The sequence below is a fragment of the Myodes glareolus genome, chromosome 20 (assembly GCF_982192425.1).
Source record: "Myodes glareolus chromosome 20, mMyoGla1.1, whole genome shotgun sequence".
NCBI lineage: Eukaryota > Metazoa > Chordata > Mammalia > Rodentia > Cricetidae > Myodes > Myodes glareolus.
In genome coordinates, this window is record NC_142045.1 from 7,592,802 (window position 1) to 7,620,177 (window position 27,376).

The following is a 27,376-nucleotide window of genomic DNA, read 5'->3' on the forward strand; positions in this document are numbered from 1 at the left end:
TAAGCTTGTTTGACCCAGAGGGAATGGCCATACTAGATCTTATAGGTTTTGTATTCTAAATACTTATGGACAGATAGCTTTGTCTAGGATTTCAAAGCATTTTGACTTTTGGAGAAGTAAGGCAATGCTTCCCGTTGGTAAAATACACTCTGCAGGGCTGGCAAGGCGGCTCCAAGGTAATGCTGCTTGCCATCCAAGCCCGGGAACATGAGTTGGAGCCCTGAAGCCCACATAAAATGGGAGAGAGAGAACTGGCTCCACAACATTGTCCTCTTACCACACCCTTAACATGGTACGCATGCGCACTCCGTGTGTGCATACGCATGGTAATAATAAATAATTTTAAATGTGGCGTGTAAAGCCTTGGTGTATATTTTTATTTGCTTATATTTTCAAGATATTTATTTTATGAATAGAATATTTATGCTGAAAATATCATAAAAATGAGACTTAGAAAAATAAAATTCAAAGCTCTGATGCTTTTTACCCAAATTCCCCGGTGGGACACTACTAATGACAGTTCTGAGGTGGCAATCAAATTAGGTTTCACAAAGAGATAGAAAGGTTAGCAAAGAAGAAGGGAATCTTTAAAATTAAGTAAAGGACTCTTTGATTAAAAAGAATGTGAAAATGCCAGGGCGTTGTGGACACCTCCCAGCACTTGAGAGGCAGAGGCAGGCAGATCTCTGCGAGGTCAAGGCCAGCCTGGTCTGCAGAGTGAGTTCCAGGACAGCCAGGGTTGCACAGAGAAACCCTGTCTCGAAAAACAAGTAAAAATGTGAAAATGGCAAACTCACCAAGTCAGTTCTTTGCCTGGAGAGCCTCTCTCTGGTGTATTCCGTAGTAAAATCATTAGTGACTCATGGGCAGGGGTGTTCTTTGACGGGCAACTAAACCGGGAGATTCCTACATTCTGATCTGGGAGGAAGGACTTTATACGCTAAGCTTAACAAAGTAGGCCATGGCAAACCAGGCTGTCCTTCCGCTTTCTTCAAGATTATAAACATAGCCAACACCCATAAAGATGAAGGTCATGTATCCGTCTTATATGGCTTTTTTTCCATCTTGGGATACAGTCGCACCTCTATGGCTACAGTCATGCTACCCTGTGGGCTTGCACACACTTTCTGAATCACATCTCTCTCTTTAGAAGGAGGTTGCTGGGAAACCAGCATCCCACAAGGGCCAACAGCAGAGAGAGCGAATCTAACCACAGGTATAGCATTTGTTGAGGCTCTGTAACAGCCTGTTGTCTGTCTCAAGGAAATATCTCACAATGCCAATCAGAAGGGACTCCGAGGCAGAGCCACACACGAGAATGCCTCCAGATTCCTGCAGTTTCAAACTGTATTGTCTTAAACTTAAAAACTGAGGGGTAGTTGCTTACACAGCTGAATGCACCTAATTCGTTCCCTAAATCCATCCATTAGTATTTCTCAATTCTATCTCAGACTTCCATAAATAAGTCATGAATCGCTTTGATCAATTTGGCCATTTCATTTTTAAAGTTACAGTAAGAGATGCCTGAGCAACCCCTTCAAATTTTACTAGGGAAGGTACAAGTCCTTTTAAAAAGCTCTAAGCTTAAAAACAGCTACTACAGCAGCCCCAGAAGGCTGCCTAAGGCAATCAGCACATACGGAAATTTTTCTTCTATTATTTCTACTCTGTCAATTTTCAACATTCTATTCTCTTTACTCTTGCATCCTGGGACTCCTAAATAATAGAATATTAATGTCTGCCCTCCACAAGTGTTAGCTCTAGTGAGCTGTGCTTTGCATCTTAGTGAGCTAAGGCAGAGCCTTTCTAGTCCACAGTTCATGCCCAAAGGTGGTAAAAACTGAGAGCCCACCCAGCTAAAAAAAGATTGGTGAGCTGGGTGTCACAAAAGCCAAGCAAGGCAGCATTCAAAGCATATTTCCAGGTTAAATGGGAGGCCGGTAAAATAGAAATGGACACATTGAGAACCCAGGATATGGCACAGTTATGACTGTTCTGATAAAATCCACTTTTTGAGAAAGGTAGGGAGAAGAGAACAGAGAAAGAGAATTGGATATTGAGAAGTAGAAACAGCTATTTTGAATCTCTTTGCTATGGCACAGAGGAAAAAGTAAATGGTTTTCCTAGAAGGCATATGAAATTAAAGGGAGTTTGATTTTCATGGTAGAGGTTGCTATTGTATCTTGCTTGCTATGGGTGTCATCCAAAAGAATTTGACAAATTCAACCACACAAGAAGAAAAGATCACTACAAGGGTGATGTCCTAGAGCAGGGTGGGGGTCATGGACCCTGAGGGTCAGGGGGATTTGCCTCTGATCTAAACCTTGTGATTTAACAGAGCACAAGCTGAAGGCCAGGTAAGGGGGAGGCTGGGTAGCAGGAAGAAGAGGAAGTTCCTCTCAAATGCAAGGCTTTGTTGTTGTTGCTGCTGTTTTTGTTTTTTGGTTTTGGTTTTTGTTCTTTTTAGAGCAGAAAAATCAGAGTTCAGAAAGAGCTGAGATGTTCTCGAGAATGGAATTTGCCTCACAGTGACTTTAATGATATGTAATACTTCGGTGATCTTACAAAAGAGGGATTCCGGTCTGCAAGGGAAGCCCTGAGCTAAGTGACACAGGAGATAAAAATGCTTATCAGAAGGTAGCATGCTTGGAATCAAGATTTCTGAGGAAGGGATGAGCTTTGCAAATGAGGAAGTCGAAGTACGGAGAGGCTGGGGTTGGATGGCTCTGCTGAAACCTCGAAAGCCTGGTAGGGAACGCTGTTTGCTAGATTTCAGACGCTGAAAGTCCCTCCTATGACCTTGTGTTCAAGGATTAGTCCCGGGATGCTGCTGTTTGGAAGGGCTGTGATCTTCAGACTGTGGGGCTTGCTGGAGGTCCTTAGGCCACTGGGAGTGTGTTTTTGAATGGAGATTGTAGGATGCTGGCTTATTTCTCTGTGTTTCCTCTAGCATGAGGGGATGTGCCACCATGACCTCTGCCCTGAGTTTTTCATCTTCCCAGGAGTCCACAGAATAGGTCTTGTCCTAACAGACTTCTACCTCCAAAGCATGAACTAAAATAAATCTTCTCCCTTTAAAAGCTGAGCATCTTTGATGTTTTGTTGCAGTGAAGGAAAGCTGAGTACCAAAGTGAGGGTGTGAGACCACAAGTTAAGTCGGGTACAAAACTGATTGGGAGTTTGAAACAGGGCAGTGACAAACAGGGGTATCTGCACTACATTTGTGAGAGCCAAAGTGATGTTTTAATTATTGTTCCTAGAGATCCATAAAACAAACAAACAAAAAAATGCTTCTAACTTGTAAGTCCCTTACCCAAGGATAAAAACTTCCTGAAGTGTTGGAGTTTATCATTTATGTAAGGTAACAAACCACATGTTTTTGCTCCCCTAGACAAGTTAGACCAAACTGGACTGGATGAGCTTGATCCCATGCAAACAGGAGGTATGAAGGCAGGAAGTGTGTCAGGATATATACTTGCCCTTGATTGAGTCTGGTGGAAAATACACAGCCTTATGGGTTTCTCTGTATAAGTCAAATGTTACTTGTCACCATTTTCTGGGAACTTCATTGACCGGTACATCATCCTGGCCAGTACTTTATTAAAGTTTGCTTCAAATTTTTCTTTAAAAATATGATAATGGTCTTATTCTCTCCTAGTGGCTTTAACACACTCTCAAATTGACTTTCAATAGAGAAAGGAATAGAAATGACTTAGAAGTTGTAGTGATTTGAATGGACCCCCATTGGCTAATATGTCTGAATACTTGGTCCCCATTTGGTGGAACTGTTTGGGAAGGATTAGGAGGTGTGGTCTTGTTGAAAGAAGTGTGTCACTGAAGTTGGGTGCCATTCCCAGTTAGTTCTCTGGTCCTGGTGTTTATAGACGGAGATGTGGGCTCTCAGCTAATGATGCAGCTCCATGTCTACCTGTTTCCATGTTGTCTACTATCACGATCATGGATTCTAACTTCTGAAACCAGGAATCCAAATTAAACACTTTCTTCTGTAAATTGTCTTGATCATGGTATTTTTTCATAGCAATAGAAAAGTAACTGAAGCAGAAAGACAATCATTTTACCACCTTGGGACTGCAATTCTTACCTTTATTGAGAAGGAGGGATCAGTAGCCCCAGGACTACAGGCTGCTTTCCATCAGTAGGGAGGCAATAAAGGAACAACCAGAGGCCAAGTGGAGTTTATGCAGAATTTTCTGGGTGATAGCAAATGAGTTTGAAGGTGAAACAGCGGTTGGAATATTGGTTTGCGTTAAAAGTTATTGAACAGGTGAGAGGAGAAGGTGAGTGTTGATGGCGGGGAAGCTTAAGCTCTCAGAGATGAGACTGAAGAAGACTGGTGTTAGGACATGTTACGTCTAATCTGGGAATGATTGGCCAGTGGGACATTTTAGATTTGGCCCAAACACCTTAGCTAGAACACCGGGTAAATGCACCATCCACAGATAAGTCAATTAGAAATCAATGAAACAAAAGACTAGAAAAAGAAGTTGGACTGGAGAGATGGCCCTGGGGTCTCTGAAGTCACCTGCACTCATACATGCTCGCACATATGCACACACACACACACACACACACACACACACACACACACAATTTAAAATGATGGATAACTGAACACATTTTATGTAGGTCCCAGCTCCAACGGTGAGCTCTTATCATGAAGACACAGAGTGGTGAGAGGCTAAGCCAATTTCCTCTCTAGAGTGTCTGTCAAAATCCTTCCTGAAGCCTTGAGTGGGAAGATGAAGTTGAAAGCTCTTTTGTTTTCCAGACACATATTTCAGTTATAGAATGCTGGGTGTAGCAAAAGTAGGGAGAGAATGATAAATGCACACCAAAAATGGAGGGCTTTGTTTGTGAAAATGTATCAGAAAAAAAAAGCAATACAAAGCTTAGAAGAAAGATGGAATAATTAAATTGTAGCGCTTAATCGTAGACAATAACTTGACTGCCAATCCAATTAATTGGTTCCATTATATAATTTCATAGCATCCTCTGTGTGTGAGATAAATAGCAATCATTGCAACAGCAAAAATAGGATATTACAGATGTGGTGTCAGTAGAGAAGGGGAAGTGACCGGACTAGAAAATACATATTGACAGTCGCCACGAAGATAAATAGAACCTGAGAGAAGATGCACAGGCCGTTCAGGGTGCTGGATAAAGAAAAATCATTCTATCGATAGATAAAAACCTCCTAGGAACCACTTGCAAATAGATTTTTCAGCAATTTTCTACCAAGGACATGCAGGCCATTTATTAGAAAGAGAAAGAATCTGAGGGAAAATCACGAATTGTCAGAAAGACTCTAAATAAGTCAAGGACCTGGGCCAAGGCTCAGTTTGTTTTAAATAAACACACTATGGCCGGAATTCCCACAGCTTGGACCTAAGACACTTTACCTAATTTAATTATCCCATGAATGCAGTCTAGATTGTTTTTAGGGGCTACCTATTTAGTCATTACCAATTTTTATCTTCAGCTGTGCCAACCTTTTTAATGACGTGATTCTGAGCAATTTATTCTGCTAGTTAACACCACGCTGTTCGTTAAAGATGTATCACTCCACCCTGTTGAAACTCTGAGCTTATCATAGGACTTCATAAAGATGATGCAGTAACATAGGACACTGGCTAAGCTGACATATGTGTATCTGCTTGCACACATGTGTATCTGTATATATTACATGTGTGTGGACATATAGGCAAGCGTTCACATACTGCATCTATAATGCTGGGGGCTGGAGTGAACCAAAGCTTTCCCTGAGGTCCTGTCATGTGGAAAAGAAACACAGTTTCTCTTCTAAAAGGAGGAATGTGCTTGGCAATGTCAGGAAAGGCCTGGGGCTGGGCTATGGAGTAACTGCTTATATCCTGAGAACACAACTTTCTCCCTAAATTCCAAGACTACTATGTGCTAGGTCTCTGATGCTCCTTAGATATTATTTGTTCCTCTTGTGAAATATTGTTCAATGAGCTTCCCACTGACTTCTCACGTGTATGATAGTATCTGCTGACTGTATCCCATTTTGCCCCTGGAAGTACTATACAAGATGCTTTACTTCTTAATAAACTTGCTTACATGGGCCACCAGCGTGCTCAAGACCTCCTGATCCCAAACAGCACTGTCTTCTTTATTTTCTCATCTCCTGTTCCTCCCACTTAGGATTCTATCACCGAAGAAGGACAGACTGGTCCAGGTCAACCTATGTGGCTTCTTGTGTCTACACTCCAAAGCATACATAAGGAATGTTATGTGCAGATTCTGATCTAAGCAGGGTCAAAATCAGGAAAGCTGTGAGAAGTCTAATGGTTTTGAAGAGCTCCTTCCAGCCATGAGACACTAAAAGGACTTAAAAGAAATTCTGGGTTCCACACCTTCGCCAAGATTGAATGTATCCTTCAGTGTTCATCTTGAGCCTCTGTGGATTGATCCGTCTGGGGAATGAATAATTAAATGACAAAAATATTTGTTTGTGTGGTGAGCTAAACAGTCACAAAACTAGAAAAGATACCTGGAATAAAATTGGACTTTGGGATCCAGTTCTGGGACAGGATGCTCGTGATGCTCTCTAGGCTGTGGTGATGATTCAAGCAATGAACATCCAGTGACTTTTGGTGGGGTGTACTCATTCCCCAGTGGAGAAATTTCTACCCCTACACAGACTCCTGGTTCTTCATCTGGCCACCAAACCTAGGAAGATGTCAAATTAACCTTGAAAGTCAGAGTGACCACCAGATGGCAAACTGGGAGACACAAGGAACTATTTTCTGGCCATTTCCATGAGAGTACAAGGGACATGTTTATTTTTAGCCAGAATACATCCTCCTGGAGCAACTTATTTACACAGGAGACTGTGCTTGAATCCAAACTGAACGATCAAATATCTATCTCTCTGTTTGGGCACAATCGATACCTATGGAGCTAGCAGAAGCAAATATTCAGACAACCACCTTTTCCAGACAGTTTCTCCTAAGAGAAAGAAAGTAGTAGTTAGGTGAGGCCTGAGATTACCCCTTAAATCTCACACTGTCATCTGGCATTCTGGTGGCCATGGTGCTGAACCATAGGCTACAACTTTTCTAAGGAGAGGGCAAGAACCTAAATGGAGACTTCTGTTGTGCCCCATTCTTATGTGAATGATTAGCTAGTTATGGGACAGCTAAAACCACCTAGGTCCAAGAAGAGAAAACAGGCTAGACAGGGGTGGGGGGCATAGAGAAGTGGTCAAAGGTAACAGGCGACAAGCAAGACCGTTGGGAGACGGCACCCTGAAGTGCACTCCTGGTGGGGGTCTATATAATGATCACAAATAAACAGGATGGGACCATAGTTCAAGGTAAGCAAAGGTGAAGACGACTCTGAGGTAGCAAGAGCCAGGAAACCTGAGCTGTCCTTTGAGACAATACGGGAGGTAGAAAACATCATTATATTGAGTAAAATAAATGTATCACAAACATCTAAGTGTCATGGGATCTTATTTCCACGGGAAATATAAAGGTTATTCCATAAAATAAGGGTAGAACATTCATAAAAGTTTGAGAGGAATTTGAGGGATGGGGTGACGGGATGGGTGTGATCACAGGGCACAAGTTAGGGTCTCACAGACGCAAACACTAGTGTGCTTTACACAGCAGGTGACTATAGATAGTGTCAGTGGGGCACACATTTCGTACAGCTGGAAGAAATGCTATGTTTGCAGAGGTAAATACAGTTGACCTGGCTTAAAGATTACACAATGTGTATAAGCATTAAAACATTGCATGTTATTTCATTAATATTCTTGTTTTCATAATTTATATTTCAGCTTTTAAAATAAGTTTACTTTGAAAGAGTATTAGAAGAAAGACTATTTTAATACCCTAAATTAGACCATCCATTGTAGAATATGCAAAATTATGATCAATTCACTATATCCTACAGATAAATAAGAATGAGGAGATCAGAGCCACAGGCAACAGTATAAAAGGTATTCCCAGATAACATTCAGCAATGGAAAGGACACAGAAACACATGTTGCATGCTTCCACGCAGTGGAAGTTAAAAGCCAGTTTGGCTTAGAAATGGGTAGTGTTCACTTATGAAGCATAGGGTGGAGATGAGAGGGCGGGGACTGGAGGTGGGACAGGAAAAGTTGCCGGAGAGTCCATGAGAGACCATCCCTTCCTCATCTGCTTCCGTGAATGTGCTCACTGTTCAAATACCCACCGAGCCACACATTTATGATTTGCATATTTTTCTAAATGACTTTTATCCGGCAGCATAAGAGTTTGTCGTTGGGTTGTTTTGTTTTCGTTTTTTTACATAGGAAACAAATCAACGGTGCTTCTGCTATGCAAAGCTCTGTCAACATGAATGTCAGAATGATCATTTGGGCTGGAGAGGTGTCTCAGTGGTCAGGAGCACTGAACAATCTTCAAAGGACCAGGGCCTGATTCCCAACGCCCACATGGCTGCTCATAACCATGTGTAGCTCCGGTTCTAGGGGAACCCAACGCCCTGCACTCTCTTCTGGCCTCTGTAGACTCCAGACATGCATAAGGCACACAGACATACATGCAGGCAAAACATCCATGCACATAAAATAAAATAGTAAAAAGTTTTTAAAAATTAGAAGGTTATCAGTGTTATAAATCTGTGAAATAGATAAGATCAAGGAGTTTATATTCAAAACAGGAAAAGAACAATAGTCCATTTGGGATCAATTAGAGCATCAGCTGACCATTCCAAAACTAGAAAGACACAGAGAAAGAAAGAGAGAAAGAGAGAGAGAGAGAGAGAATCTTGCCTTTCTTATTTTTATTAATGATTTTCAAATAGCTGACGTAGGAGCATTAATGCTGAAGCAGCCCACAGGTTCCTGTGCTGACCGCCAATGCATGGGGCACAGTGAAGACGAAAGAGGAAATAAACCCATCCTCAGGATGCACTCAGCCATGTTCAGCACGTGGAAAACAGACAGGACTAGTGGTCTGATTTTAAAATTGCCACAGGAAGGGTAAGACCAGTGTGGAAACTCAAGGGTTATATAAGTCAAATTAATCTGTGGTCTCATTTGAGTATGGATCCAAACATATCAATTATTAAACAATAGAACTAGATAATCCAGAACCTTTAACACGGTGTGGATCTTAGAACCCATCAAAGGCTGGTCAATATATGGCAGCTCTGCTTTCTTTGAAATCATTATTGATGTGAAATATTTGCTGATGATGAAATAGCATTAGAGGGGGTGGGTGGTTTGTGAAACACCGGGAGCCGTCATGCCATGTCATCCCTCGCCATGCTTCCGTGTGCTCACGGTGGCTCACTTTTGAGAGCGTTTGGTGTTTTATACCAAAAACTTACCCCATCCTTAGCCTTCACCAGCAGATCAAAGGTGCCTGGATCCCTTTCCCTGTCGATGTCCTGTGACACACAGATGCGCCCATCCTGCGGGTCGATCTGGAACGCTGAGGGTGCTTCATAGCTTTGGAAGCCGTCGTAAAGAGAATACTCGACTAAGCCATAGAGCCCCGCATCTGCGTCCGTGGCTGTTACCTATAAGACAGGAGGAAGGTCAGAGAGGTCACAGACACGCCAGAGATACTTTGTAAGTAATCATGACTCAACGAGCTCTGCCCAGTCGGTTAGTCCCCAAGGCTGCTCAGAAGCAGAGCTTTGGATTAACTCTCTCCGCTCCAGCTTTCTGCCTGTCCAGTCTCCAGCTTTTCTTCTCTCTCTTTGGAGAATTCTCCTTCTCACTTTCTTAGTCCAATTAAAAGACTGAGATCTGCTGTGGGAGCACATTCTGCTCCTTTAGCCAATAGCATTTAAGATACCGCCCACTTGGGCGTGGCCTCTTACTGTAACTGCAGCTATAAAGCATGCATCTGCTCTCTTTCTCCCAGCTCTCGCTTCTGGCTGCTAGACTCTGTTCTTGTTCGTGCAGAGTACTGTTATCTAGGACACTGGTTTGTAAGTTTCCCCCTAAACAAATAACCCTTTATTATTTATAATTTTGAACTGGTGTAGGATTATTTTGTGACTTCTGCCTTCAGAGGTTTGAGGTCCCACAGGCTTTTATTTCCTCCCTGAGTGGTCTTGTCTAATCACAAGGATTCATAAGCGTTCATATAGCTATAAAATCCTAGAGTTTCCCTCAATGTGGCAACCCACTCTGAAAGCAACAGCTTGACACAAACAAAAGAGCTGGACAAATCTCCATCCCACACTTCCCAGATGATGTCCATCCCACGCTTCCCAGATGATGTTCCACACCACACTTCACAGATGATGTCCATCCCACACTTCCCAGACGATACTCCATCCATCCCACACTTCCCAGATGATACTCCATCCCACACTCCACAGATGATGTCCATCCCACACTTCCCAGACGATAATCCATCCATCCCACACTTCCCAGATGATGTCCATCCCACGTTTCCCAGATGATGCTCCATCCATCTCACACTTCCCAGATGATGTCCATCCCACGCTTCCCAGATGATGCTCCATCCATCCCACACTTCCCAGATGATACTCCATCCATCCCACACTCCCCAGATGATGCGCCTCTGTTCCCCAGATTCAATGATCAGTTCACCACCAGACTACCCCTACAACATAGTGGATTGAGTAGATAACTGGAATGTGACATTATGGGTGTTTGGAAAGCATAATTTAGTGTTTTTCACAGGAATCCAGCATCTGGTATCTGACATTTTGGGAAACATCCTACCTAAAACTCATAGGACAGAATTCGAGACAATGGGCTACCTGGCCGTCCACATCACTGATACCCAAGTGCAGATGAAACTTTCTTTCCTTCTTCTGTGTGTCTTCTGTCTTCACATCACCTGTCTCACACTTTCTGGCAAAATAAATCATCCCCTGAAACCAGCTAACATATCTGTAAGTTACTCTTTTCATGAGCTGGTAGGAACCAGAAAAATCACAAATTTCCCTGCTACAGGGGAGTCATGTCCATATCCACTTGGTCTGTTCCACACTGATGGCTTTTAATAACTGAGTAACCACTGGTTCCCAAAGACAACAAATACATCCTCTAAAGCCATGTGGTCTCCTCAATAAGGTTGGCTGCATTTAAAGATCAATTCAACAAAATAAATTCTAAAACCCATCTTCAACCTTTAATAGCTTGTATAACTAAGTGTTTGGCTCATATGAAAACACGTCCCCTGTTTCCACTTTAGGGGGATTTGGGGCAGAGAAAAATATAAAGGATCGAAAGTCAGAAAAAGTACCCATCTCAGTTTGTGCTGATGGTTCAGAGTCTGAGCTCACACTCATAAAATGAGAGTGTGCACCCCTCTGCTGTTCACCAACCCTCCAGAAATACTTACCTCCTTTCTAGCAACATAACCCACCTCCTGGTATAATGGATTTTGGATGCCTAGAATTAATTTAGAATTCTTATGGGGCTTACAAAGCCCAGTACCCATTTGTTGCCCAAAACAAACAAACAAGCAAATGAGTAGGCACTTGGGAAAACAGAAAGCAAAAACACCTCAGAAAGAAACCTTGATGAGTTAGGAAGCTGGGCCCCTGGCCTCTCTAGCGCCCCCTGCTGATGTCAATGGCTGTGGGTCCCAAGGAAAGCACCAACTCGCAGACTGAGCAGAAAGCTTAGAAGACAAGGCAGGATGCATCTCTGACACCCCCCCCACACCCCCCCGCCTTGAGCTGACCCCAGCACACACAGGCTCCTCCCTGCCCCAGGTGCCGCCTCACTCACCTCCTCCACACTCGAAGTTGACAGGCTTACTTTAAATTCATTCATAGCTATTCTCATTGCGTTTGATTTTACACAAGTTTAATCAAGACATTAAGGAACTTGCAAATTATTCATACGATGTTGAGTGCCCTTCTCTTGTGATTAGCTTCCTGAGAGCTAGAGAATCCTTATCGCCCTCCTTATATTAATGTTGTGTAAGGGTTCCTTCCCTAGGAGTGTGCCCTGCGGAGGATTGGAGAGCGTGGCCCTCAGGAATTTGGGCTGAGAGAGGGCTTGAAAGTGGGAATGCACCCACACATGCTCCTGCAGGTCAACGTGAGTTTTATTATCCCCCTTTCTTCATATTCTTCTTCCATTTCAGTCAACGTGCTTGAGAACACAGTTTGCTTTCAGAGGATGCACCTGTGGTCTTTGGAAGCCTGAGAGTTCTCAGTTATCAGCAGCTGCAAGAATGGCCCTATGTGCATGTCAGGACGTAGACAGACCCCTTCAGTGTGAGAAGGTCTGCTTTCTAACATCAGTGGCCAAACTCACGAGGGGTCACAGTCTTAGTCATTTATATTAGCAAAAGGTGAACATTCTCGTCGGTAGTATTAACTCTTTACCTGCTCATTTTAATGTGTGAAGGTTTTAGGAAATCCCCAGAGTCCCTTATTGGGGGATAGGGGTTTCAGGGGGAAAAGTTTAGTTAAAATTTAAAAGTAAATAACCCACCCTTTTTTCTAACAATGTACAACATCACTTCCATGGGCATACAGCAATTTTTTTTAAGAAACAAAGATCCTAATAGATAGTACACATGCATCCACAGAACTTCAAACAGAAAAGACAAAAGAAATCACAAATTCTTATATTTGAAGCACTCAGCTATCCACTGATGCTACATCTGAAACAAGACAGTATTATGCCAGTGGAATTTGGATCTAACATTGAGAACCCCAGCGTTGTAAGACTGTGGCTCTCTGAACACAGTTTTGGCAGGTTCACTAACAATTCTGCCTTGCCAAGTCTTTGAAAGCAATGGTATCAGTTTCCTCTCTTAGGTTCTGAGTCATCCATCAGTCATAACTAATCATCATACACCATCGGAACATGTTTCTTACAGTCTGGTGCTCTCTTGTCTCCTCCCCAAAGAATGTGCCTCAGTTTCCTGGCTGGTTCTGGGGATTCTTTAAGTTCTGGAGTAAATGCTTACTTACTGGGGCTGCTTCTCTGTTCAGCCTTTATTGACTATTTAGAATGCTGATCCCAAAAATCATGTTAATGTCTTTATCCTGTAGGATTTGATAAATATTATTTTATAGGACCAAAGAACAGTCACCTTATATGACCTGAGTGGTGGGCCTTAGATATGGTGACAAGTGTCTTGCGGGAGAGGCAGAAGCAGACCCCAGACAAAAGAGGCGGTGGTGATGCCATCCAAGTCAGATAGCTCCAGACGCAGGGATACAGAGAAGAGTCTTCCTAGGCCCCTCGGAAGAACAAGGCCCTGTCAGGACCAGAGCTTGTCATCACCAGGACTGTGACATGTCATGGTACAGATTCTGATTTGTTTATTGATGACCTTGTTGCTTCTCTGCTAGAATTTAAGCCCAGCGGCCTATGTGACGTTTTCCTCGCTGAGTGCTGCTTCTTTAGCTAACATGACAGTGGCCATGAGCTGCCCAGTGTAGAGTCTAGGAACTGAACGTGGGCCTGCCGTAAGAGTAGTACATGTTCTTAACCACTGAGCCATCTCACCAGCAGCCAAGTTTTCAATCCTACAACAGTTTATTCGTCAATATACAGACTACAGATTAAAGCCCAAAAGTTTTTGTTCAAAGTTATCACAATGTTACAATTAAAAAGCCAGGCAAAAGACAAGAAAAGTCCCAAAGTATATGGAAGAGATAGGAGACAGGACACATTTTGACATGCTTTTAAGCTGTATTTTCAGAAATGTTGATACTAGCTATCAGATTGGATCAATTGGATATATATGCTGAGGTCACAGGCAAGAAATTATTATGACAAGTTTTATTACCTTAAATGTAGGATGAAATTAATTCTACCAATTCTATGGCTTATCAATTGTCCTGTGCCCCACTTCCCAAGATGCAACCTGAACAAATGGGGCAGGAGGGAGACACGTCCTGTGCTGTGCCGCCAGACAGTGAAAACAACACTGTCTATAAAAAGAACTGGCAGGCAGATCAATGAACCCAAAAGCAAGGTCTCCAACAGATCCTGGTAAGACTGGGTTTTTTTGTACAATTACAAAGGAAACCACTAAAGCATTTGGGGTTATCCACATAATGGCTAGAAAAATTGGCAAAGTATATGGAGGGAAAAAAAATCAAGTTTGATATTATCCTCATGCTGAAACAAATTCTACACAGATGTTAAATGCAAATAATGACATCATTTAAAGCATAAATATATATTTGGCTTGGCCTTAGCACTAGAGAGAAATTTGGAGGTAAAAGGGGATTTCAAAACTAAACAAAACAATAGACAAATATCACAAAGGCAAAAGTCAAAACAATTATTACACATATAGTAAGTATTAAACTCTGCTTTGCACACGAAAGTCTAAAGGTAAATCATGTATGGTATCCACAATGTGCACAAATGCACACACAAAATCAAAGAAAAACTAAATGTTAGAAAATCCATGGAAATAAATGATTTTGTGTGTATTTCAGTATTTTTCTAACTTTTCAAAACTAAAAATAATTCCAGAGAATTCCAACTGTGGAAGAGAAGCGGGGCATGGAAATTTAAACCTAAACACACCCGTACTTGGTAGGCATCTGCCCTCTGTTTGTTCGGCCAACACGAGTGCCTCTTTCCAGCAACTTCATTCCTGAAAAGCCACTGAAGGGTGGACGTGAAGGAGACACAGGGCCCGGAGCACTGGCATTTCTTTCTGTTTGTTTTTCATGGCTCTGGAAAATGAACCCGGAGCCTCGGACACGCTAGGCAAGTACTCTACCACCAAACCACATCTCCAGTGACACTCTTAAGTGTGTCTGGATGCCAGACTGTGGCTGGATGCCAGCAAGAAAGCACCCTCCTGCAACAGTGCCCCAGTGGTCCTTTGGTCTTCAGACCAAAGCAGGGGACTTCTTCCTCTCCTGCACTCTAGAACCACAAAGATGCACACTGAAGAACTCAGGATGCTGGACCTGTAGGAGGAGACAACGGACTGAACAGAAAGAGGGTTACAGAGACTCAAGCATTGAGCATTTCTCCAAAGGAAGTGGCCAGGTTAATTTTCATATACTTCTACCCAGGCTAAAAGACAGGCTAAAGGGGGAGCTCAGCCAGCCAACTCCCCGACTCCTCAGCACCTTCCTGATGCCAGATGGGTTGGATATCATGGCAGGAAGCCAGAGGGGAGGGTGAGACTTCATACTCTGTAGCTCCACGAGACCACAATAGAGGATGAACACCAGATCCTGCTTCCCGCCCTCCCCCCATGTCATCTGTGAGGCCAGTGACAACAGAAGAGCCAAAGGGGTTGGGCCACCACCTGGCACCATGTGACCTGCTGAAAGCCAAGACTCACTCCCTTCTGCAGGTGCCCTGACTCAGGACAGAAGGCCATATGTAAGCTATGTAAACTTGAGTATTTCCACAGGCAATAGGAATGTGAGCAGCGCGCCACAGAGCCGGCAGGTGTTCTCTCTTGGGGCACGAGCATGGGAAATGTTCATTTCTCAAATGATATGTTTTTGTACAGTTTTACTGAGATCTTTTCCATTTATAGACCCAAATTAGCTCCTGTGTTCTGTGATTCTTAAGAGCAACTCTCTCCCCACTCCACCCACGAAGGAGAGCCCGAAACACCTGTAAGGTCAACCGAGAAGAGCTGGATTTGGGGCATTTCTCCCAAAGGATTCATGTTTATGATTCTCTTGGGGGGGATGAGGCTCATAAATTTGAGTCATGCAATCCTGGCTTTTAGTCCTCCTGCCCCTGCTTGTGTTTTGAGAAACAAGGGGGTACCCCAAGTTTGATTCCAGGGGTCCTAACCCTAAAAGGATGACCACAGAAGTGCAGATAGGTCAGCTGGAACCCACATAGGATCTGCTGGCTTGAAGGGTTCTAATGCAAGGGCCGTGGCTGGGAAGGCTAAGTGAGTCCATGGGCGGCACAGACTCGAGGGCTGCAGTGGTGGCTCCAGCCTTCTCGTGCACAGCTGACAGCTCCAGCATTCACATCAGCTTGGAAACCTGGGCTCCCTTCAGCAGTTCTGCTTTGTTGGGTTACAAAGCTGCCCCAGAAGGAAAAGGGCATGGCAGTACCGGCTGCAGAGTTTTGCCTTCACCCTCACTTCTTCAGAACTGTGTATTCATTGTAAACACGCTGTTTGTGATGCTCCTATTGTGTTTCTGCTTATGGGGGGATATAGGGAACATTCCCAGTTGTCAGGGGAAGCCAACTGCTGCTTCTCCTGAGTGACTGGGCAGTTTATATTGAGATAACAGAGCCTATTCCAGATTTAACCCACGTGCATGATTTTTTAGTCCGCTTCCAGTTCCTCATTCCCCCTCATTATTCTATTCCAACTTTTCTCTTCCTTCCTTCCTTCTTCTTTTTTTAAGATAGGGTCTTACTATGTAGCTCTGGCTGATCTGGGACTTACTATGTAGACCAGGCTGGCATCAAACTATCTGCCTCCCTCTGCCTCCCTAGTGTTGTTCTTGTTAATGGCTTCATGCGACTTTGAGAATAGGCAAAGCATAAAACGTATCATCTTATCAAGTATGCAATAGAAATGGACAACACACTCTGCCTTAGTTGCTGCTCTATAGCTGTGAGGAAACACTGTGGCCATAGCAACTTACAAAAGGAAGTATTTAATTGGGGGTCGCTCACAGTTTCAGAAGGCTAGTTCACAGTCATGGTGGGGAGCATGGCAGCAGGCAGACACACATGGCGTTGGAGAAGCAGCTGAGAGCTCACATCTGATTTGAAAGTTGCAGGCAAGAAGACAGAGATTGGGCCTAGCATGAGCTTTTGAAACCTCAAAGCCCACTCCTAGTGACACACCTCCTCCAACAAGGCCACATCTAATCCTTCCCAAACAGTTCCACCAACTGAGGACCAAGCATCGAAACATGAGCTTACAGGGGCTGTTCTCATTCAAACTCCCACGCACTCACAAAACCATTATGATTAATGGTCAACTGAGGAACAAACACCTAGGAGACATTTAGGTGCAGAAGATCCCGTGTGTGACTCTAAATGGTTTTCCAAGATAAAATACATGTAAAGACCCTCTGTGCACTGCCTGGAAGACCACTTATATGGATATCTATCTCATTTCATGATGTTTCTGGTCAACAACAGGACACAGGGGGTTTCATGTCTTAGTGCATATTTGGATGGGACAAAGACAGGATGACGAGGATGAAGCAGTCTCTTCCTATGGTGACTGTTTTAGATGAGCTACCTCTTAGTGACAAGTTCATGATGTCTTCCACATCCCAAAGCCATCAGGGATGCTCAAATGCCAATTGTGTCTAAAACACCTTCTAAGCCAGCATTTTCCTGCCAGGGGTATTAGCCAGCTTTCCAGTGCTGAGACAAAACGACCAGCGCAGATGACGTAGAAGGACACGCTTACTTTGCCTTGTGGAGTCTGAGGTCTCAGACCCTCACTGTTTGTCCCCATCACTTTGGGGTCCCTGATACGACTGAACATGGCAGAAGAGCGGTTGTGGACCAGAGAGAAGCTGAGTGGGAGAGCTGGGGAAGCACCATGGGAGGATGCTGCCATTCAAATGAAGGCGAGGAAGCAGGGACTCCATAGCAATGAGAGAGGCAGATATCTGACTCAGTCACTCTCCTGCATGGAGAAATGTCTGGGTTATAAATGAGATGGTGCATGTTGAGGGCAATTTTAATGACACTATACAATGTTCAGATCACACAGCACACACTGTGCTTAGGCACATTGATTTAAACATAGACACTTTTTTTAATGAACACCTCTACATTTATATCCACCTATTCTTTCTTTTTTTATTTATTTAAACACTTTTTTTCCAAATTCCCACTCCCTCCCCTCCTCCCACTCCCCTCACTCCACAGACCCTCCTACCCTACCCCCTCCAACCCTAAGAGAGGGCCATGCACTCCACCCTGTGGAAAGTCCCAGGCCCTCCCTACTACACCTAGGTTGAGCAAGGTTTGCATCCATAGGGAATGGGATCCCAAGAAGCCGGTACATGCAGTGGAAACAAATCCCTGTGTCACTATCAGTGGCCCCTCAGTCTTTCCCAGCTGTCAACCCCCTTCAGAGGGGCTTGGTTGTTCCCATGCTTGTTCATTCCCAGTCCAGTTGGAGTTGGTGAGCTACCATTATCTCAAAGAAACTGTTTCAGTGGATGAGCCCTTCATGGACTTGACTTCCTTGCTCATACTCTCACTCTTCCCACTCTTCAACTGGATCTTGGGAGCTCAGAACATGGACACTCTTAACTCTTGCTATCTCCCATGAGAATCTGGCTCTTTAGGGCATCCTTTGTGCCCCATGGAAGGTATATACTTCTAGAATGTCTATTCATATGGCCTCCGTACACTGTACTGGCTGGAGGCTCTGGGCCCTCTAAACACCATCTAGGACACCCTCAAAGAGGACTCCCATTTGTCTTCCTGTCCCCTGACTGCCCCCACCATCACACGCGCATCTTCACCCACCATATTGCTTAGCTCTGCAAGGACGGCTGTTCATTCGGTCATGGCTGATGTTCACTATTCAGCGCGGCTCCTGGTCCTGCATAAGCCGTAAGTGAAGTTCTTCAGTCCAAAGGGAATGCTTTTCTTCATGTTGGGTACCTCTCTTTATAAACCAAGGCACTCAATTAAAGAAGAGCTGGGCAGCTTTTCCTGTAACCATGACCCAGAAATGTGGGCGTGGCTCTCTCAGAAGAGTAGTCAAATATCCTCAGCAGAGAAATACAGAAAAGGAGGCGAGGGGAAAGGGAGCCAGAGGACAGAGGACTTGCGATCCTGAGAGCAGTTGATGGAGGACCGGAAGGAGCTCAGAGGCAGAAAGCCCTGTGTGGACTGACCAAGCTTCCTGCGTGAGGAATGAGCCAAAACTTTTCATACGCTTCTCTAGGCGTTGAAGAGGAAAATTCCTACAAGTATTTTCTAGGCTAGAAAGTCGGGGTGAGGCACCCAGGCGTCCCTTTTGGGGTTCTACGGCGGTCTGGTGTAAGGGAAAGAAGACAAACATCATCGGCTGAGGCCGTTCTGGGATTTTCTTTCCACGCAACTCCACTTCAAATTGTTGAGCTCATTTTCAAACACGAATTCCATGCTTTCTTTCTCTGCCCTTTCCTCTACGCGTAAACGACGTAAACTGGCATAAAGTAGAGATAGGAGATGAGCAACAGAGGCAGAAAGAGTGGAGGGGCGGGGAGGAGCTGGGGAAGAAAGGAGAGGACGGACGGGGAGAGGAGAAATGGGGAGAGACTAACACCCGCTGCCTGATGAGAGGTCTTTGTGCCCAGTGCAACTCAGGCCTCTGAGGACCTTCTCATTGGGGAGAGGTGTTAGCAGCCCACTGGGCCGCCAGTCTGAAGCACATTCTCCAGTCGGCTATAACTGTAATCATTATAGCAGTGTAGCTCCAATTTCCCCGCGTTTGACACCTCTCAACTTAGGAGAGAAGAGAGTTTTTGCTGACTTGGTGCTCACACTCCTCTGTGCTTAGGGCTCCCTGTGATCCTGAGCTCTCTTTATCGTCTTTCTCCGCGGGCCTTTTAAAGGCCATTGTTCCCGTCTAAATGCAAAACCCACTTTTCCCCATGTCCCTGCTCCAGGCTTTGCCTCAAGCACTTCCCTCCGCGTGAAATTTCCTCCCTGTTCCACTTCAGGCTGATTAACTGTTACCCACAATTCACTTCTGTGAATAAAAAGACTCGCTCAGCTTGCCTCTCCAAGCTTTCCCTCCTGTGTCCGCAGCTGGAAGAATCGTCCCATCTCTGGAATTTCTAATCGCTTTCCTGTATCATTCTAATACTGCCTTTTCCATGTTTGATTTATGTGTGTGTCACAACCTTGCTGCTTGGTGAAATTAACGGGGGACGGGGTGCAGGGGGGAGTAAGAGCCAAGGCTCTGTACCTCATAGAGGGGAGTAAGAGCCACGACTCTGTACCCCGTGCGTGGGGGGGGGGTGGTAGTAAGAGCCACGACTCTGCATCTCGTGGTGGGGGGAGTAAGAGCCACGACTCTGTACCCTGTGGGAGGGTAAGAGCCACGACTCTGTACCCCGTGCGGGGGGAAGGGTAGTAAGAGCCACGACTCTGCATCTCGTGGTGGGGGGAGTAAGAGCCACGACTCTGTACCCTGTGGGAGGGTAAGAGCCACGACTCTGTACCCCGTGCGGGGGGAAGGGTAGTAAGAGCCACGACTCTGCATCTCGTGGTGGGGGGGAGTAAGAGCCACGACTCTGTACCCTGTGGGGGGGGCTAAAGAGCCACGACTCTGTACCCCGTGGGGGGGGGGATAAGAGCCAAGGCTCTGTACCTCATAGTGGGAGTAAGAGCCACGACTCTGTACCCCGTGTGAGGGGGAGTAAGAGCCAAGGCTCTGTACCTCATTGGGGGTGAGTAAGAACCAAGGTTCTGTACCTCGTGGTGGCGGAGTAAGAGCCACGACCCTGTACCTCATGGAGAGGAGTAAGAGCCACGAATCTGCACCTCCAGATACATACAGAAAAGGGCTCACACTGAGAAGTACAATGTACACCAAAGCAGGACACTGAAAAGTCCATAGAAGTCAGAACAGGGAGAGAACATAAGCAGTTACGTGAATGAGTGTTTATTAAGCAAAAATTCTTCAAGATATTTCAAATCCCACTTAATCCACACATACCATTTGGACTAGGGCTTAATGACTGGTTATTTTTCTCCATTTCTGTTCTCACTTCTTTCATAAATTGAGCCAAAAGTTTGAAAAAAAAAAAGTTAGTCTGAGTCTAGGATACAAATTCTACAGCCAAGAAGAGACCCCACCCATTTGTGTTTCCTGAAACTAACCCAATTTAGGCAGTGGCCTCAGTTTAAATAAAATATCACATCATTAAAATATAAAGCCACTTATTCTTCTTACGCATGGTACTATTAGTTTTTTTTTCCACAAAATTATGACAACCTTTCAGTTTCAAGATGGTATCATGTGGTTGCTGGACAATCCTCCTCCTTCCCGGCCACTTCGGTCTCGTCGGCTCTTCAAGCACGGTCGTGCCCAGTGATGGGATTTTTTGGCCATTCCACAGTTAACTCTTCCAAGAACAGATTTTACTTTTTATTAGCAGTTTTGTCTGTAAAATACCATTTCCCTAACAAAACCCAGGTTTCTGCAGTCACTAATTCCAAAGCCTGACTTCTCACAGCAACAGCAATGAGGGAACAGCAGGCACGGTTGAGAAACCGTTTTTTTCTTTTCTTTCATTCTCCCCGGGGCCTAGAAACGGGTAACAAAACTTGGCACATCATCTTGGAACAAAACTCTATAGAAATAAAGAGCTGGTGAGAGCAGAGGTTAAAGGCCAGAAAAGGAAGAGCTTATTTATGCTTGACTAAGGTCTGAGATGCAGAAGAAGAGAGGGTGGGTACCAAAGCAAACACACTTCGGGTTTCCTCAGAAAGAAGTCTCACCAGAAGCAGGACTATCTGCCGCCCTTTGTGTAAAAGAGTCTAAAGTGTATGTTCCCATAGGTCTTAGACTAGAATCATTGACATCTGATTTGATTTAAATTTCATTTGAATAAACAATCAACATGTGTAGATTGTTCTGAATAGAACAGGACAGGACATAGATCTCAGACAGGATTTTTGGATCCTAAGTCACCCAATTGTAAATTGTGTCAAATGAGGCTGATTTCCACTTATTGGGGGTTGCTGTGAAGATTTAAGAAAACTAGGTAGAGAAATAGTCCATGCCTGATCTCTAATAAGCTCTCAATAATCTCCGTAATTATTAGTAATTCTAGGGGTCCACCCCATCATCGTTCATCCATCAAATGGTCATCCTTCTCTTGTCAAACTATGTGCTTCCAGAATATTCCTCCACAGTTCAACACATCACTGATGGAGTCAGAGTGAGCCATGTCTCAATGTGCTGACAGTGCAGAGGGACTTCAAACATTTGTGGAAAGTAGAGGTGACAGAGTTCCCATTTTTACAACACTATTCCCAGGACAGCGGCACGCTTAGCTCTTCTTACCCCATGAGATCTGGAAGGGTCTGTCCCCAGCCCTGACTGCCAGCCCATAATAACATCACTCCATTTTATGGTGTGAGGAAGTACACAGTTCTCCAATCCTACTCTGATCTAACTCACTAAGTTCTTCTGCTAAATAAAAGGTCTACAGCACAGGTTTGCCCATCTCAGTCCGCAGACCACAGGCTGAAAGGGGCGGGGTTTGTTTTTACATCACCAAATCCATAGGCAAGACTGTGCTTTCTACTTGAATCTGCTTCCTGCTAGACGAGATGGATGTGGAATAGGAAACACATGTAGGGACACGAGTCCTCAGTGTATCTGCCTTTCAGGGGGACTAGAAACAGAAACAGAGCTGTAAAATAGACTGTCATGCCTGAGAGCAACCTCCATTTTCCATTCTGGATTGATTTTAAATATGGTATCATTCCCAGAACAGTTAAGCACTGCTCGGCTTTTACCTAGCCTTCCTTCCCCCCCGCCGCCCCGCTTTGATTTTAATCGTTCCTTCAGATCAGATTGCACGTAAGATGCTAACATTGGAATCTGCCAAAAAAAAATAAAACATTTTAGAAAATCTCATAAGCACAAGTCTGTTAATAGTTAGTGGCAGTTGATATGGATACATATTATAAGTACTTTGTGTTTGACCGATAAAGCAGAGAGACAGAACATTGTGTGAGAGACGCTACGCTTCATCACTGCCCCGACAACGATGTGTTGAGGTGTGGCTCACATCTGGAGGCCCACAGAGCGTGACAGGAGAAGGGCTGGAACCACGACGGGCAGAGGGGGGAAGGTGGGATGGAAAACGAGCCCCGCAAGCAATCCGTTCTCATGGAGTCCTTATGTTTGTAAATAAACACATTTTGCTTTGGTTTGGAGTTGCTATTTTTAAGACCCCATGGAGATAAAAATTGTATTTGATGAGGAACAGGGGTTAGTCATGAGGTGAAAACCCAATGCCAGCAGAGGAAGTGGGTGACAAAGAGATCCGCACCCCCAAAGCTGTCTCCATCATTAATAGCTATCTTCAATGGCTGAGCAGCCCTACAAAGTCAACTCCAGCTGTGCCCAGAATGTTCTGGTGAGGTTTCCATGGCTCCAAGCTGTTTCCACTCAAATAGAGCGACCTAAGGGTCCCTCTGGGAGCAAAAGAGCAGAAAGGGAATTCCAAGCTGCTGTGAATGAATTGCATGAACACATAAACCACAGGGCATTTCATCCTACACAGGCAACCCGTGGAGATACCACCCTGGGTTTGTAAGCGCATTTTTATACAAAACCCAAAAGATTTGCTTTCAAAGTGACAAAGCTTCCAAGACTAGCCCTTATTGTTGGGAGATGTAAGGACAGTCGAAGTTTTTAAGGCTAAAGCCCTGGACCCAACCATACCAACAAGCCAAGCACCTCTACTCCCAATATGCCAATTAACAGAGGGTGCAATCATGAAGAGCAGGGGCAAGGAATGATTCAGTGCAATTACACCAGGAAGAGGCGCAAACAAGGTTGTCCCCTGTGACTCCTCCGCTTGTCTTCAGGGCACTGACACGAATGCTCACTAGGAAGCAGGAGTTCAAGCAGCCCTGGTCTAGCTGGCGTCTCCTTGATCATGATCTCAGATCTGGTCTAAACAGTGAGCCCACGAAGTCCTCATTGCTTGAAGGAACAAGGTCGTTTTCAGGCCAGAGTCACTTTGACTCTGGACACAGCCTCGCCTTTAGGGAAAACTGCCCTTACTTTGGGAGGGATCTGTCCCATAGGCTTTTGTTTTTCCCAGAATTCAACATGACCAAATGTTCAGGACAATAACTTATCTGGGCGCCTTTGGCCTTGAAGCAGAATGAGATGGAACAGCATGCTGACCCGACTGAAAGGTGACAGATGCAAAATGTATGGAGAAGTGCCAGACTTTCATCCTGTTTTTAGTTATCTTCGGTTCAGGTGAGAAGTCAACTTCTCAGTGCCCGTTTGACAAGGATGCTACAGAATCACTTTCAAAGGCTAGGTCACCCAGAAAACAGAAGAGTGATGTACTCCTGGGGACTCACTCACCATCTTCACTCCGGGAGTGAGTTTAGTAAGGTTTCAGAGGAGAGCTGAAGATGCCTGTGGGGGCTGCCTGAAGCCTTCACCGTTCCTAGTATACATGCATGTAGATGAGATAGTACAGCTTTTCCTGGTGGCACTTCAAAGGCAACACAAAAGCACCCTGAAGGCCAAGGAAAGGCTTCCAAATCCTTTTTGGCATCTTTCCTTCTTTCCCAAAGTTTCATACCTATTATGGCTATGGACTCCTTCCCCCTCTTCAACACTGCGCTGCCTGCTAACATACATCGCTACTACACAGTTCTCTCCCATTTCTCCCAGATCCTAATTTGTGACCTCCTATCACATGGGATGCTAGAAAACGGGAGGTCTGTTATTTGAACCCATGCCTTTCCACCTCATTTACTGCCGTGAAATTTATATGCAGGGGATCTGAACTCTAGTCCTCGCAGCCATACAGCAAACACTTCCCCCACTAAGCCTCTCCCACCCTCTCCATTTGCTTTAAAGGTTAAGCGCATTGTATTAAAACCCCAGTTGGCTTTAATTTCCTTCTACTGTATTGATTTCTTAATATTTTGATACAGTATCTTGTGTCTATGTTCATGAGAGACATTAATTACGGATACGTGAATATATATGTGTATATATAATATATATTATTTTAAGTGTATCAAAGCCCTTGCACATTAGTGCAATCTTGACTTCTTGACATATGTAGAGATACATTCTCCTACCTTCCACTTCCTTACATTGTGAGCTTGTGGTCTGCATAAGTGTTCTTCAAAGGTCCATGCATGTCAGACATTTAGACCCCGACAGGGGTGTTACACTAGGAGCTGCTGGAACTTTCAGGAGTTTGGTCCTAATGAAAGGATGTTAGATCACTCGAAATGCGCTCTTGAAACAGACACCGGGATCCTGACTTCTCTGACTTTGCTTCCTGTCTGAGGTGATTGGAACAGTGTCACCCTCCCATGTCTATATCATCTTTGTCACAGGTCCAAAAGCCATGGGTTCACAGCAACCATGGACTGAAGTATACAAACTGAGAGCCAAGAAGTCTTGTTCATCTAGGAAGTTGATTATCCCTTATTTTTCCCCATATAAGTCAGTATCTAACATCTATCAGTATGAATTCTTTCTTGGATGTGTGATAGAATTGGCCACTTGAATCACCTTGAGCTGGTAATTTGAAGAAGAGGGACGAGTCATTATTATAAATCTTGTGCATATAAAAGTGCATTTAGGCTGCTGAACTTTGTTCTTTTGCATCCATTCTGCAGTTAGACATTTGCCTGTTTCATGTAGGTTGTCAAACTTGCTGGTATGAAATCTTTAAAATATTGCATTTTTAGTATACATAGATCCTGTGATTGCATCTTCACATTTATTGCTGATAGTGATAATTCATGTTCTCCTCTTCTTGATTGTTCTTCCTAGGGACTCATCAAATTTAATACCTTTCCTTTGTTAATTTTCCCTAATCTTATGTCCTCACTTATGGGATTTTTTTTCTCTTTACAATTCCTTCTTTCAATGTATTTCCTTCCCATATCTTGTATCTTTCCTTTCTTATACAAATATGTGTCTACTGACTGCTTTTAATGCGTACCACAAAGTTAATGTGTTTTATGATCACCAAACTCAAAATATTTTCCAATTTTCTTCTCAGTTTCTCCTCTGACACATCAGTTATTAAAGAGTGCCACCTCATTCTGGAACAGTTGGCTTTTCTCCAAGGCCAGATGAATTTAAACCCATGTGGTCCCAGGACACAGTCTACGTCTTCAGTAACTTAAGTGTTTGGAGGCTTTTGCGCTCTACACTGAACAGCCTATGTGCCCTTGTCAGCACTGCGTGCTCCTCAGTTTAATAGGAGTCCTATAAGCACTTGTAGGTCAAGAGGAAGACTGATGGGGTTATTTTCTTGTCTGTCTGTCTTTCTTCCTGTCTTTTTTCTTGTATTTTTTTGTGTGTCTACTGACCCAACAATTACTCGTTCCACTACCCTGATTAGAATTCCTATCCCAGATATCAGCCTCCTTACTTCAAGATTTCCACTTACATATTTTCTATAGTTTCTAATGTCTGCTAGCATGGACACACGGGTTCTCACTGGAGCCATTATTTCATTTAAACCCTTGAACACAATTAAATAACTCTTTTAAAGTCCTCATTTGATAAATGTGACAGTTGCTACTTGGGTAGGGATCTATTTCTCAAGTTTGGATCATCATATTTTTCTGGTTCTTTACATGGTCTGTTAACATTTTAGTGTACACTGGATACTGTGTGTGATATAATATAAATAGCCTACACTGTATTGCTTTTCTCTATAGACTTGACACTTTGTCCAAGGACCATGGCTCTTCCTTGAAGGATTAGCCCTAGGGTGTGGCCTGTCTATAACTGAAAAGACCATCCTAGGTGCTGAGAAAGAGCTCTTCACCTCCCTGATAGAACGTCAGCATCTCCAAGCACCAGACAGGCTTCAGATCTTTGACATTGGCTCTTCTCCCTCTAGCAAAAGCTGTGCTGAACTCACAGAACTTGTTCACATCTGGACAGGACAAGCCTAGGCACAGACTTGTGGCAAACACAAATCTAGGCGACTCTTCCAAACAATTTCCTTTTCCAAGGTTCAGTCACCCTGAATCCTGGTTAGCACCTCCCAGTTCAACGAGACCACGATTAGGCTTGGGTACCACCTCGTCTACCACAACCAGAGAAGTACCATGAGTCAAAGAACCACAGCGAGCAAGGGTCATCTCATATGCTGTTTTTCTTTCAAGACCCCAGTCCTGCTCTGCCTACTTCCAAGACCTGGAAACAGTTGTCTCACGCATTCTACTTGGTTTTATGTTGTTTAGAGGGGAAGGACAAGCCCAATGTCTGTTACTCGGTTCTAGCTAAAGTGTAAATGATACTTTATATGTTTTTCTAGTGAGAACCAATCCACACATGGACGTTAAGGACTAAATTCCTTCATCTCATTACAACTTACTCCTAGAAACCCTTCTGGAGTCCTGACAAACCTATTACACAGTTTATTCTCAGAGGAGTCAAGTATTACATTTTCTTTTGGAAAGTGAATCTCTTCTGAGCACAGTTCCCTCCTCCTTTGCCCCTTCTGCTGTTTGTTGCTCAACACTGCTGATTTCCCAGTTGAACTTGTCCACATACACTAGAGTTTCTGATAATCTCGGAGCTGGGATAATAACGACTTTCACGGGGTGAACCTGACCACACCCTACTCCAATCCCACCCGCAACTCTGAGGGCTTCTCTCCTGCAGAAGATTGAAGATGCCAAGCACAGGCAATCCTTTCTCTGTGAGTGTAT

At 44.1% G+C, this 27,376-nt stretch overlaps 1 protein-coding gene across 1 annotated transcript in view; it reads right to left on the minus strand.

Annotated features, from left to right (window-relative positions):
* Window positions 1-27,376, minus strand: part of Dchs2 (dachsous cadherin-related 2) — a 200,358-nt gene that overhangs the window by 96,109 nt on the left and 76,873 nt on the right. The window contains exon 2 of the mRNA XM_048424743.3: window positions 9,367-9,558. Within this exon, the coding sequence (XP_048280700.3) occupies window positions 9,367-9,558 (192 nt within the window). The remainder of the gene's footprint in view (window positions 1-9,366; window positions 9,559-27,376) is intronic.